The sequence below is a fragment of the Mobula hypostoma genome, chromosome 1 (genome assembly GCF_963921235.1).
Source record: "Mobula hypostoma chromosome 1, sMobHyp1.1, whole genome shotgun sequence".
NCBI lineage: Eukaryota > Metazoa > Chordata > Chondrichthyes > Myliobatiformes > Myliobatidae > Mobula > Mobula hypostoma.
In genome coordinates, this window is record NC_086097.1 from 57,140,589 (window position 1) to 57,155,582 (window position 14,994).

A 14,994-nucleotide genomic window follows, 5' to 3' on the forward strand; every position below is an offset into this window, starting at 1 on the left:
TCCTATTCCTATTCCAAAATGTCACTCCATGGCCTCCTTTACTGCCCTGATGAGGCCACACAGGTTGGAGGAGCAACACCTTGTTCCTCTGGGTAGCCTCCAGCCTGAAGGCACGAACATCGATTTCTTAAACTTCCGGTAATTGCCCCCCACTTCCCTTACCATTCTCTATTCTTGTTTCTCCTTTTCACCTTATCTCCTTACCTGCCCATCATCTCTCTCTCATGATTCACCTCCTTCCCTTTCTTCCATGATCTTCTACTTCTATCAGGTTCCCCCTCCTCCAGCCCTTTATCTCTTTCACAGATGGACTTCCCAGTGCTTAACTTCACCCCCACCCCCACACCCAGTTGCACCCATCACCAACCACCTTGTATTTCTTCCTCCCCTCCCTCACCTTCTTACTCTGACTTCTCATCCTTTTTTCCAGTCCTGATTGTTAGAGTGACTTTTGGGTTCAGCACATTTACATTTAGCAAATGGCTACAGCCACCAATCTTCAAATCTGAATATGAATTGTAGATTTAATTTGAAGTGCAGCTCTGAATAAAGAGTTCCTAAAAGCCTTAAATCACAGACCAGATAATGCTAGTTAAAATTAATTTAGATGTTTGTGGTGTGGCTGTGAATTAGGAGGTGTGAAGTTTGTGTGTAGTTTCATGGAAAGCATTGTGGAAACATTTTAAATATGGAATTGCCCTTTGATGTTTAGCACATAAAATATCAAGCCCCATGTTGGGCCAGACAGACCTTTTCCACCGAAAGCGTCTCCATATGATGCCTGATGTATCGTGTTTTGTGGAATAAAGAAGCTGCTTTGTATCTAACAGTATTTTTTCCAGTGACTTAATTCATGCAGCAAACCTGATGAAGGGTCTCGGCCTGAAACATTGACTGTTTAGTCTTTTCCGTAGATGCTGCCTGGCCTACTGAGTTCCTCCATCATTTTGTGTGTGTTGCTTGGTTTCCAGCATCTGCAGATTTTCTTGTGTTTATGATCAAACGGTTAATCTGGTTCTTGTCACAACCATTGGATGAGTATCATGTTAGTTTGTATATTTCATGGTGCAGAAAGGGGATCCCGTCTATGATCAGATTGTTCATGGCACAGAATTCCACCAGTCTTCCATCATTGTTATTCATCATTCCACATCCATGAGTGCTCGTGATCCTAGTGAAGTGTAAGTTGTTATTTCCCACTTTGGCAGTTAGATCTCCCATGACGATGATTATATTATGGCATGGTTAACTCTACCTCAGATTGCAGATGCTCGTAGAAGACATCCTTTTCTTCAATGTCACTATCATTAGTTGGAGCATAGCACTGGATCGCTCCCGTGTTCACTTGCTTCCCTTTCAGCTTACTTCCGCTCCAGCAAATACTTCTCAATGCATTTTTTCAAAATGACAACTACACCATCATGATGCTGACTGTCTTCCTTTCCTGAGATTAAAACCGTTTCACCAGTTGCTGCCTTTAGTTAGCCGGACCCTGTCATCTGCTTTCATTGACGCCCAGTATTTGTAGGTTGTAACAACACATTTCTGTAATTATTTGTGCTAACTTGGTGGTTTGTACATTCCAAAAACCAATTTTGGTCTTGATCTTGGTGCCATTTCGGGCTTCCTTCATCATGCCATTAGCTTCCTCTTGGTTTTCACTACTGTCAGCCATGCAAGTTCTGGGTGGAGACCTAGGCATACCATTACACACAGGTGTAGAAGGATTCTTCATTGCTGTTTCTGTAACAATTATTTTTGAACCAGTCAGGGTTGTTAGCCCTGAGCTGAGCACCCGAACCTGGAGGACCAGTGGACCACTCTTCGTCAGGCCTCTACTCTTTTACCTGTTTGGCATGGGTGACTTTACCAAGAGCACAAGTCCCTGACTCCAGCCAACAAAGCTCTCTGGGTCTTTCAGGCATTCAAGCCTTCAATCCTGCAAACAAATTTATGGTCCTCTTGGTGGTTCTTCCATGCAGTCAGCAAAGATTTAGAAACCTCTATCAGTGCCTCAGCTATCTCGTTCTTTGCAGTTTGAGATATATCTCAGTAGTCCCTGAGGATTTCTTGCTAATACTGTACCATTTTTGTACAGTTCCTTGAAAAAGTATTCTCACATTTTACTGTCTCATTATCTAAATTTAAAATGTATTGAAGTAGGAATTTTTGAGCTAATCAACAAAACACCGTGCATCATGCAAATCAAAAGAAAAATTTCAAAACCTGTCAACAATTTACTGAAAATTTAAAACCAAAATTATGAGGCCGAAAGAGTATTCATTCTCTTTGTAATTACTATGTTACCTTTTCTTAGTTGCAATACTATATATTACCTTACCAATTCAATCAATTTGTTGATGTAGAAAATTTGAGAATCACCTGTTCTCAATGAATTTGTAAGAATAAATACCCCTCTCTCTGTAAGGTCCAACAGACCAAACCAAAATGAAGACAAGAGCATTCAAGACAAGTCAGAAAAATGATCATAGAGAAGCAGTAATCTGGGGGAGGGTACAAGACCATCTCAAACGCACTGGGCATACCTTGAAGCTCAGTGCAGTCCATTGTGAAAAAGTGGCAAAAGTATGAAACCACAGCCACGCTGCCTAGATCAGGCCGCTCCTCTAAACTTAGTTGCCTGAGAAGAATGGCACTTGTAAGAGAGGCTACAATGATGCCAACAGTCACTCTGAGTGAGCTGCAGAAGTCGGTGGCTGCAATTGGAGATGAAGTTCATGGCTCCACAATTTCTAAGGCCTTGCACATAAAGAGCATTTATTAAAGAGTGGCCAGGAAGAAGCCCTGGCTTTAAAAAAGCATATCTTTGCCCGTAAAGACTTTGCAAGCGTTACCAAAGATAGTAAAGTGGAAGGAGGTCTTGTGGTCAGATGGGACTAAAGTGTAACTTTTTGGCCTCAACACTAAGCGAGTGGTGGGGCACACATCTAATACTGCACGTCAGCCAGGTAATACCATCCCTACTGTAAAGTATGGTGGAGGTAGCATCATGCTACGGGGATGCTTTTTATCAACAAGGACTGGTAATCTGGTCAGGATTGATGTGAAAATGAATGCTGCTAAATACAGAGATCCTGGATAAAAACTTGCTAGCCTCTGCCAGAAAGCTTCAAATAGGGTAGAAGTTCGTCTTTCAGCAGGACAGTAACCCTAAGCACACTGCCAGAGGAAACGTGGAGTGGCTTTAAATGAAGAAAATTGATGACCTTGATTGCCGTAGTCAGAGTTCTGACTTTAACCTAATTGAACATCTCTGGCGAGACTTCAAGATTGCTGTCCACTGCCACTCCCAATTAACTTGGCACAGCTTGAGCAATTTTGTAAGAAGGAATGGGCAATCTTGTTGCATCACATTGTGCGAAGCTTATAGAATCCTATCCAAAAGGGCTGTAATAGCTGCAAGAGTTGGTTTAACTAAGTGCTGAGGAAAGGGGGATGAATGCTTTTAAACTGTTGATATTTCAAATAAAATTTTAAAAATATTTTATATGCTTTGCAATTTCCCCTGTTTTTGTTTAGCTCTACTATGAGAAAAATGAACATGTGATTTACAAACAAAAATTCTGATTGTAATACTCATTTATGTGAACAAAGGGTAGGAGGCTGAATATTTTTACATGGCACAGCATATTCTGGAATTTTGTTGTTTCTCCCTTCTCAGTCATCTCGAACTGCAATGCCCTTTAGTGAAGAAAGATGAAAAGTATTCATGCAGAACCTTATCTGTGCCTTATGACTGGCATAGGGTTGGTCCACACTGGGTCCTAAAATTTTGTGATTATCCTCTTGCTGTTAATCTACTTATAAAATGATTTGGCCTTTTTCTTAATCTTGTCCACCAATGATATTTCATGCTCCGCTTTAACTTCCTAATTTCTTTGATCAGTACCCCTTTATACCTTCTATATTTCTGTAGGCTCCCCTTCTGTTTCAGTTCTCTAGACCTACCATATGCTTCCTCTTTCTTTTTATCCAGTCCTCCATTTCCTTGATATTTAGGCTTCCTTGAAAGTATTCTCCATACCTTCTAACTCTTATGGGATCATGACAGCTCTGAACTCTCATTGAATGACCCACACTTATGTGAAGTCGATCTGTCTGAAAGTAGCTGCTCCTTGTCTTCTTGTGGCAGTCTTGTGGTATTTTGAAGTGAGAAGATGGGAAGTGATAGTTGGAAAATGTAAATGGCTGAAGAAGGTATCTGATAGGAGAGGAGAATTCTCCGTGGAAGAAAAGAAAGGAGGATGGGCACCAGAGGAAGGTGATAGGCAGGTGAGGTGAGGTGAAGAGTAAGAGGGGAGCCGGAATGGAAAAGGAGAGAAGGGGGTGGGGGGGGGGGAATAACTAGAATTTGGAAAAATTTATGTTCATGCTCTCAGGTTAGAGGCTACTTAGGTGGAATATGGATGTATTGCTTCTCCAACTTTAGAGTGCCCTCATCGTAACAGTAGAGGATGCCATGGACTGACATGTTGGAATGGGAATGGGGAGTGGAATTAAAATGGTTGGCCACTGGGAAATCCTCCCTGTTGTGGTCCCACCCACCTTCCTTCCCCCTCACCTGGCTTCACCTATCACCTTCCAGCTTGTACTCCTTCCCCTTCCTTTTCCTTATTCTAGCTTCTCTCTTTCTTTCCAGTCTGGATGAATGGTTTCAGCACAAAGTGTTGACTCTTTTTCCCTTTCCATAAATGCTGCCTGGCCTTCTGAATTCCTCCGCCGTTTTGTGTGTGTTAAATGTGATGATCCTCAAATATGCATTTTTTTATTTAATTGAGGGAAAGTGATTAAATCTCTAACCATATTGCCAAAAAAAAGATCTTTAGGTAATGTCCTCTGAGCATGGAACATGCACTGATCCCTTGTCGGAGCAGCATCATCAACAATGGTCTAGAGTCACTGCCTTCAGGCGCAAGATTGAAGGGCCTACCTGCCATGATATTGTCCAGTAAATGAAAGAAAGGAATTTGCTTCTGTCATGCTGACCTGGGGAGGAAAAGATGTGGGGTGGGCTGGGTGGTGCTAGTGGAGGGAATTGATTGGGAATTGTGGCATAACGTGGAAAAAGGAGGGCAGGTCAGATGTGTCTCTTCTCTCTCCCAGTCTCTCTTCACTACTACTGCATCCCATTCTCCCAGCTCCAAAAAGAGGCAGTTTTTCAGAAAATAATTATTGTCTTTTTAGGTCTGATGCATTTATGCAACTTCATTGTAAAATTTTACTTATTTTTGTATTTCATGAAACCAGCGTTCAAATTCAAGTGATGTACACGGAACTGTAGAAAACCTTTCAACAGCAGCAGCAGATGGCAGCAAACTCAAAGGTATGACTAAGACAATTCCTTCCAAGTTGCTTTAGCATTACTTTGACAATGAATCATAAGGACACGTATTTTACCAAGCAGATATTGATTGATTCACCAAGGAATTACATTCCAGACAAAGTTGTGTTAAGTGACAATGCATAAATTGCAAAAGTCTGTACCTTTAGTCTCAATGTAAAAATTCTGGCTGCTCTCCTGAACTCAAATTATGGTGGGAACACATAAGCTCCTAAAGAAACGTCAATGCAAGTACATAAAATGATAAAATATTGTTTTATTAGTAACTAAAGCTTTGGGTTATTACTAAGATTCAGGGTACATGTCAAGTGAAGCATATAGGATGTCTTTCTGTATATCTGTCTCTTTTTTTCCTTCCAGCTTTTGCTCCCCTGGTCATCTCATACTCCCCTAGCTTTTGCTTTCTCTTTCCCCACCTATTCTTCCATAAAGTCTGTATGACCCACTTTACCCTTCAGCTGCAGTTGAGTTTGCTTGCCATGATTTGCTATGATTACTCTTCCTTAGTCCACAGGAAATTCAATATCCCAGGAATAAGGTAGTTAATAACATTCACTACTGCTATTGTGTGTGTTATTTTTACTAAAGATATGGTATTATTGGTGTTGCAATATTTGATTGATTTTAAAAGCTGAAACAGGAATGCAATTAGATCTTGCAAACCTCACATTAAATTATATTGTTTTCATCTGTGACATCTTCATTTACTCCACCCTAATGAAACCTAATGATTTCTTGATCCTTAATACTTGCCATTTAAAAATTGGCAAGTAGTTTTGAATTTTTCTATGTACCTACCTGCAACAGCATTTAGGTAATCAGTGTTCCAACCTTACACTTGCATGTGAAGAGCCTAGTTTTAATTTTAAGTTTATGCTTCAATGTTTTGAACTCACTCATCCATTATATCCTTTCAAATCATTCATCCCTTTCGAAGAGGTTAATTAGACCTGTCATCTTTTACTCTGAAGCAAATATTTGCAAGGTCTTTTCAGCCTGCCTGTTTGAATCCATTTTTTGCCCTATTGTAATCTGGTGAATAAATGTTCTGTTTCCTATAATGTCAGTAAATATTTCCTAGAGAGAGATCCTCTGAACTCAGTCCAGTGTTCTTAAGACTGTGGCAAAGACTCAGACTATTTATACTGTAAGCCTGTGATATAAATTTTATCCTTCTGCACTGAAAATTCCATGAGAAAAAGGTTAATATTCCCTCAGCCTTTGGGAATTCTTGTGCATATGTGCACAGTTTACATTCATTTATATACGTGGATCCCTAAATTTCTCTACTGCTTCAGAATATTTAGTTTCCATCCATTTGATCTACAGCCATTAAATATGACTGTCAACTACTCTTTGAGACCATGAGTTGTAGTCCTCTGAGTGAAAAGAAGATTTATTTCATTAACACAAAATACTTTGCAGATGCTGGGGTCAAAGCAACACTCACAACATGCTGGAGGAACTCAGCAGGTCGGGCAGCATCCGTGGAAACGATTAGTCAACGTTTCTGGCCGGAACCCTTCGTCAGGACTGAAGAGGGAAGGGACAGAGGCCCTATAAGGAAGGTGGGGGGAGGGTGGGAAGGAGAAGGCTGGTAGGTTCCAGGTGAAAAACCAGTGAGGGGAGAGATAAAGGGGTGGTAAAAGGGAAGCAGGGAGGTGATAGGCAGGAAAGGTGAAGAAGGAATAGGGGAAAACACAATGGGTAGTAGAAGGAGGCGGAACCATGAGGGAGGTGATAGGCAGCTGGGGGAGGGGACAGAGTGAAATAGGGATAAGGGAAGGGAGCGGGAGGGATTTACCGGAAGTTGGAGAATTCTACTGCCATGATGAGGCTAAACTCAGACCAAATACAAATTGAATAACCAAATAACAATTGAAAACAAAGAAACTTTGGAATGTATGCCCATAGATCCTTAAAGGTAGCAGGACAGGTCAATAGGTGGTTAAAATGCCCTTATGATGCTCTCCTTTCTTCAGAATGGCTAAGAACAGGAACAGGGAACTTATGCTGCACATGACACAGCTTGAATACTGCAATGATTTCTAGAAACACCATGGTAGGAAAGATGTGTTTGCACTGGAGAAGACGCAGAGGTGATTTAAGAGGGTTTTACAGGACAAAAAAACTGTAGGATTGAAGAAAGACTTGATATGTTAGGGCTACACACACACACACAAAATGTAGGAGGAACTCAGCAAATAACCATATAACAATTACAGCAGGGAAACAGGCCATCTCGGCCCTTCTAGTCTGTGCCGAACTGTTACTCTCACCTAGTCCCACCGACCTGCACCAAGCCCATAACCCTCCATTCCTTTCCTGTCCATATAACTATCCAATTTAACTTTAAACTACAACATCGGACCTGCCTCAACCACTTCTGCTGGAAGCTCATTCCACACAGCTACCACTCTTTGAGTAAAGAAGTTTCCCCTCATGTTACTCCTAAACTTTTGCCCTTTAACTCTCAACTCATGTCCTCTTGTTTGAATCTCCCCCACTCTCAATGGAAAAAGCCTATCCACGCCAACTCTATCTATCCCCCTCATAATTTTAAATACCTCTATCAAGTCCCCCCTCAACCTTCTACGCTCCAAAGAATAAAGACCCAATTTGTTCAACCTTTCTCTGTAACTTAGCTGATGAAACCCAGCTAACATTCTAGTAAATCTCCTCTGTACTCTCTCTATTTTGTTGACATCTTTCCTATAATTTGGTGACCAGAACTGTACACAATACTCCAAATTTGGCCTTACCAATGCCTTATACAATTTCAACATTACATCCCAACTCCTATACTCAATGCTCTGATTTATAAAGGCCAGCATACCAAAAGCTTTCTTCACCACCCTATCCACATGAGATTCCAACTTCAGGGAACTATGCACCATTATTCCTAGATCCCTCTGTTCTACTGCATTCTTCAATGCCCTACCATTTACCATGTATGTCCTACTTTGATTAGTCCTACCAAAATGTAGCACCTCACATTTATCAGCATTAAACCCCATCTGCCATCTTTCAGCCCACTCTTCTAGCTGGCCTAAATCTCTCTGCAAGCTTTGAAAACCTACTTCATTATCCACAACTCCACCTATCTTAGTATCATCTGCAAGGTTTAAAGTAATTTGCCAGGGGGACGAGAACCAGAGTGGTAGGAGAAGAGCTGGTTTAAAGGTAGGTACAATCTGTAGAGAGACTGTGAGGAAGGATAGGCAGTGGTTAGGGTACAATTGCACTCGGATGGGTTGAAATATATTTACTTTAATCCGAGAAGTATCAGGAACAAAGGTGATGAACTTAGAAGGTGGATCAGTACATGGAACTATGATGTTGTGGCCATTGTGGAGACTTTGATGTCACAAGAGCAGGAATGTTCTGGGGTCTCAGATGTTTCAAAAGCGATAGGGAGAGATGTAAAAGAGGTGTGAGAGTGGCATTGCTAATCAAGTATAGTATCAAAGCTGCAGAAAAGAAGGACCTCGTGGAGGGATGATTTACTGACTCAATATGGGTGGAAGTCGGAAACAGGAAGGGAGCAATTACTCGGTTGGGAGTTTTCTATAGGCCTCCCAGTAGCAACAGGGACAGTGAAGAGCAGATCAGTAGGTAGAATTTAGAAAGATGTGAAAATAATGGTTGTTGTCATAGGAGACTTCAACTACCTTAATATTGATTGGAACCTCTTCAGTATGAGATGGGGCAGAATTTGTTAGATGTGTCCAAATAGGATTCCTGACACACAATATGTGGACAGGCTGATGAGAGAAGAGGCCATACTGGATCGAGCAGTAGTAAAAAACCTGGTGAGATGCCAGCACCCTCTGTGGATGAGCGTTTCAGAGATAGTGATCATAGCTCCTTAGCTTTTAGCATAGCCTTGGATAGGGGTAGGTGCAGACAGTATGGAAAAGTGTTAATTTGGGGGGAAGACTAATTATGCTATTAAACTGTAACTTGGAAGTGTAAATTGGGAACAGATGTCTCTGAAAAATGTACAATAGAAATGTGCATGTTGTTTAGGAAGTGCTTACATGGGGTTCTGAGTAGGTCTGTCCCATTCAGGCATGGAACCATAAGTGAAGGAACCATGGAAGAAGGATAGAAGAAGGAACATACTTGAGGTTTAGTCAGGACTCTTCATAGTTAAAAGTTAGCCAGGAAAGAGCTTGGACTTAGGAGAGCTAGAAGCGGACATAAGAAGGCCTTGGCCAATAGAATTAAGGAAACCCCAAGGTGTTTTACACATGTAAAGAACTGAATGAAGACTGTAAGACTGATCAGAGATAAAGGAGGAAATATGCCTGGAGTTGGAGGGAGTCAGGGAGGTCTTTAATGAATATTTTGCTTCAGTATTCATCAGTGAGAGAGATCTTGACATATGTGAGGTCAGTACAGAACGGGCTAATATGCTGGAACATGTTGTGGTTAAGGAAGAGGATGATTTGGAACTTTTGAAAAATATTAGGATGGATGAGTCCCTGAGGCAGGATGGAATATATCCTAGGTTACTAGTGAAGAGGGAAAAGATTGCTTGGAAGTTGATGATGATCTTTGCTTCTTCACTACTCACTGGATTAGTAGCAGAAGATTGGAGGATGGCAAATGTTATTCCTTTTTTTCAAGAAAGATAATAGGGATAATCCTGGGAATTATAGACCAGTGAGTCTTGGAGAAAGAGATACAATTTACAAGCACTTGGAGAAGCATTGTCTGATTAGAGATATTCAGTGTTGCTTTAAGAGGGGCAAGTCAGACCTCATGAGCCTGATGGACTTTTCTGAGAAAGTGACTAAATTAATTAAGGTAGAGCAGTGGATGTAGTATGTATAGATTTTATTATGGCGTTCAAGCAGTTTCCTTTTGGTAGTCTTATTCAGAGGTCTGGGGGCAAATAATCCAGTGAAACTTCGTTGTGTGGACTCAGAATTAGCTTGCTCACAGAAGGCAGAGTGTGGTAGTAGATGGAGTGTATTCTGCTTGGAGGACCGTAACTACTGGTGTTCTGCAGGGATCTGTCCTGGGACCACTGCTCCTTGTGATTTTTTATAAATGACTTGGATGAGGAAGTGGAATGGTATGTTGATAAGTTGGCAGATGATGAGAAGGTTGGTAGTGTTGTACATAGAGTAGAAGGTTGTCATAGGTTGCAACAGGACATTGATAGGATGGAGAGCTGGGTTGAGAAAAGGCAGATGGATTTCAGTCTTGGAAAATGTGAAGTTATTAAGATCTAACGAAGGCAGAGTACAAGGTTAATGATAGGATTTTTAACACTGTGGAGGAACAGAGCAGAGGTTTCTTGAGGTTCAAGTCCATAGATTTCTCAAAGTTGCCATGCAAGTTGTTAGGAAGGTTAAGAAGGTAAGTGGTATGTTGGCCTTCATTAGTTGGGGGCGGGGTGAGTTCAAGAATCACGAGGTAATGTTGCAGCTCTGTGAATCTCTTGTTAGAGTACACTTGGAGTATGTGTTCAGTTCTGGTTACCTCGTTATAGGAAGGCTTTGGAATATTTAGAAAGGGTGCAGAGGAGATGTATTAGGATATTGCCTGGATTAGAGAGCATGTCTTATGAGGAAAGATTGAGCACGTTAGGGCTTTTGTCATTGCAGCAAGGGAGGATGAGAGACAACTAGACAGAAGTATATAAGATGGTGAGAGGCATAGATAGAGAGGACAGCTAGCACCTTTATATGGTTCCTTAAGATTGTCATAGTCAGGGGAAGTAGTGGGGATAAGCTCCACTACCTACTAAATGCTCCCAATGGTGTGCATCTCAAATAGACTCTTTCCTAACTTCTGGTTTAAGATGGTGCTGGTAAAGCACAGTGATGACTTGCTGGTAACAAACAAAAGTATAAGTTACTGTATTAATCAGACTTTTTCCTCAGATACGATCACTGCAATCAATAGCCTGTAACTTCCCTTTCAGAGTTGAGCTTTTGAACCACCTGGCATTTTTGTAGTGTGAATTGAAGTCTTGAATGTGCAGCAGTGAAGCTGTCAGGGCCCAAGGCGAGGGACAGGCCCGGTGTTCAGCTCACTGCTCCATGAGGTTTACTCTGTGCGGAATTGAAGCCTGGGCTGCAACTAACGGGCTCCTGGGTCAGCTGCAATGATGACTGGCTTCGTGGATGTGGACTCACTATCATGAACTTCCGTTCTGAATGTTATTTGCTCATTTTTATTGATTTATACGATTTGTTTTTTTTCTACACATTGGCTGTTTGATGGTCTTTTCAATGGTTTCTATTAGGTTTCTTTGTTTTGTGGCTGCCTGGAAGGAGATGAATCTCAAGGTTGTATATAGTATACTGTATGTGCTTAATTTAAACTTTGCACTTTGACAGCTAAGTCCAGCCCCTGGCCTTCATGTGTGGCTTTAGCTACCAAGTCCAATGGAACCATTTCTACTGATAGAAGAAGAGGAAAAGGTGCCTTAAAACCAGTTACTTCAGCCAGATGGGGCTTTTCAGCTGTGGTTGGCAGCTCACCTAAGAGAAAGAAAACTCTGATCTCAAAGCTCCGCTGCCTTGCGGCTATACCCACTCATGGGGAAGGCTTTGGGAGTAAACCCTAAGGAAAAATTCTGAGCTGGAGTCCCTAAGAGAGTCCTATGTTGAGGACTGCAACGCCGGTGGTGCCAAACTATATCAGTCTCTGCTCTTCCTTTGGATTCGTCAGCTGTGTGGTGAGGGGGAGCCTGCTGCATGGGCATCAGCTGGCTCTCCAGATCGTAGTGGCCTGCCTTGTGCATTGTCTTGTGTATCACATAGACAGCGAAGATGCTATGGTTGACCCTGACCAACGGAGGACCCATAAGTAAGTTTATGGAATGCACTGCCAGGACATTTAGGAGGCTGTTGGATAGGCACATGGATGATAGAAAAATGGAAGGCTATGTGGGAGAAAATGGCTAAATTGATCTTGGAGTAGGTTAAAATGGTCGGCACAACATTATGAGCCGAAGGGCCTGTACTGTGCTCTACCGTTCTATGTTCTGTTCAGTTTTCTAATTTGCCATTTGCAGGCAAGGCGTTTGTTGCCCAGCACTTGTATTCCTGAGGATGGCAGTAAGCTATTGATTTTGACATACATGGACATTTTTTTCCCACACGTTAGAATGTGTATTACTTGGAGAGGAACCTCGAAGTGGTGCTGTCCCCAGGTTTAATGGGCTAGGCAGATACAGATGGAGTATCCCATGTGAACAAATGCACTCAAATTATGTAATATATAATTTGGCAAATTACATATACTAAAGCCATAGTGTACTGGTGAGAAAGGGAATAAATGTTTAGTCTGGCAGGTAGGAGCCTGTCAAGCACACTCTTGATTGTTGTTGGAACTGTGGTTGTCCAAGCCAGTGGAGAGTATTCTGTCATTCTGTTGACATGCTGCTTGTAGGTAGTGAAAGGGTTTTGGGCTATCATGAGATAGGTCATTTACTGCAAGCTACCCAGTTTTTGCCATAGTTTTTATGAGTTATCCAGGTGGGTGATTGTGTTTATATTTGTTGGTAAACCCAGGGTGTTGATGGTGGGCCTCTTGATAATGGTAATGCCATTGATTATCAAAGACAGGTAATTAAAATATAACCTGCTGGAATTGGTCATTGCCTTTTTTTTGTTTGTGGAATACACTTTGCATTTATCAGCCCATGCCTGAATATTGTATGGTTTTTAATTTGCTGAAGAGTTGTAAATGGAAATTAACTTTGCATGATCATCAACTATATCTATTCTTGCATATACATTGGAAGAAGGCACATTGAAGAAGCAGCTGAAGATGGTTAGGCCACTTCTATGAAGAATCAAATCTCTAGTCAAGTTTATTGTCATTTAACTATATACATGTACACCACCAAACGAGACAACATTTCTCTGGACCAAAGTGTAAAGCACAGTAGTACATATAATGCACAATAACTTAAAAATTAAATTTACAAATGAATTGCTGGTAGATAAACATAGTAAAGTGCATACATTAAGTATTGTAGGGTACAGTACAAATTATCTGGTGACACTTCGAATGCAATGTTGCAGGAAGTTCGAAAGCCCAGTGGCCTGAGGGAAGAAGTTGTTTCTCATCCTGACTGTTCTTGTGTTTGTGCATCGGAGTCTCCGGCCTGATGGTAGAATGCCAAAGAGAATGCTGGATGAATGGGTGGGATCCTTAATAATGCTCAGTGCCCTCTGTACGCAGTGTTCCTGGTAAATATCCCTGTTGGGTGGTAGGGAGACCCCAATGATCCTCTTGGCCATATTTACAGTCCTTTGTAGGGACTAACGGTCTGATGCTCTGCTGCTGTCATACCAGATGGAGGTAGAACTTGTCAGGACACTCTCAATGGTGCACCTGTAGAATTCATTTAAGATAGAGGGGAGGGAAGCCTCACTTGCCTTAATATCCTCAGGAAATGGAGGTGTTGCTGTGCCTTCTTATTCAGAAAGGTGATATTGAAGGACCAGGTGAGGTCGTCCATGATGTGAACTCCCAGAAATTTAGTGCACTTGACTCTCTCTATGGAGGAGCCATGTATTTGCAGAGGTGGGGTGGTTCATCTGAACCTTCTGAAAGTGCACAATCATTTCCTTGGTCTTCTCCACATTCAGATTTTGGTTGTTTTTCTCATACCAGTCCTGCTTCCTCTCCACTTCCTCGGTGTACTCTGACTCATCGTCGTCGTTGATGAAGCCAAGCATCATTGCGTCATCCAAATTACTTGTTTATAATTTTACCTGCATATAATGTTTTTACAAGACAGTAGTTGTGTTGTAGACTGAAGGAAACAAATCAGAGCATAGATTGCTGTTGTAAATTTCATTAGTTGTAATTACAATATTTTGATTTTCTTTTTTGCAAACCTTTTGGTTGGCAGTACATGAATTATCAATGACATATGTTGAAGAATAAAATTTTTTTGCTATTTGCTGTGGTAGTTGCAAGAGGTATAAAGTGAATTTGTATACCTTTCAGGAAATGATATTTTGATCTCCCACTACACAGGAGGACAAAACGAAGCAATGAAAGCTATTGTTCAGCGGTAAGTTACAAAGTGATCATTTTTAACAGCCCATCCAATTTTTTTAGGGTGAAAGGAGCAACATAGAATGTGGTAACACACATAAAAGTTGCTGGTGAATGCAGCATATCTTTACTTAAATTCCTGTTCAATAATGTAATTTCTGTGAACAGTGTAAGAGTTGTTTCTTAAAATTTAATCGCTTTTAATATGCTATTTATGTGCTACCTCAGTATACCAGCAGGCCTACTTTAAACTAGTGTCCTAATTGATTCAAAGTTCATCTCCATTGATGCAAAAACTTGCATTAGGTAAGATTTTTGAGGATCTCAATGTTCCAAATAATTTTCGAACCACTTTAAAATTAATCCATGAAAAATGGTGCTGCTAATTTGTGTATAGCAAGCTCACTGAACAACAATATCCAGATAATTTTATTTAGTTTTATTGATGATTTAAGGAATAAATATCACAGCCCTTACTTGGAGTAGTGCTGTGGATTCTGAAACATCTATGTAATAGAGCAGTTAAAGGTCTTAGTTTAATATCTCCTCTGAAAGATGATGTCTCTGACAATGGAAGTGTTCTACAAAGCAGTTGT

General features: G+C 41.1%; 1 protein-coding gene across 1 annotated transcript in view; it reads left to right on the forward strand.

Moving 5' to 3' along the window:
* kiaa0586 (KIAA0586 ortholog) overlaps positions 1–14,994 on the forward strand; it is a 538,659-nt gene that overhangs the window by 16,986 nt on the left and 506,679 nt on the right. The window contains exons 3-4 of the mRNA XM_063049620.1: positions 5,269–5,344; positions 14,348–14,414. Of these exons, the coding sequence (XP_062905690.1) occupies positions 5,269–5,344; positions 14,348–14,414 (143 nt within the window). The remainder of the gene's footprint in view (positions 1–5,268; positions 5,345–14,347; positions 14,415–14,994) is intronic.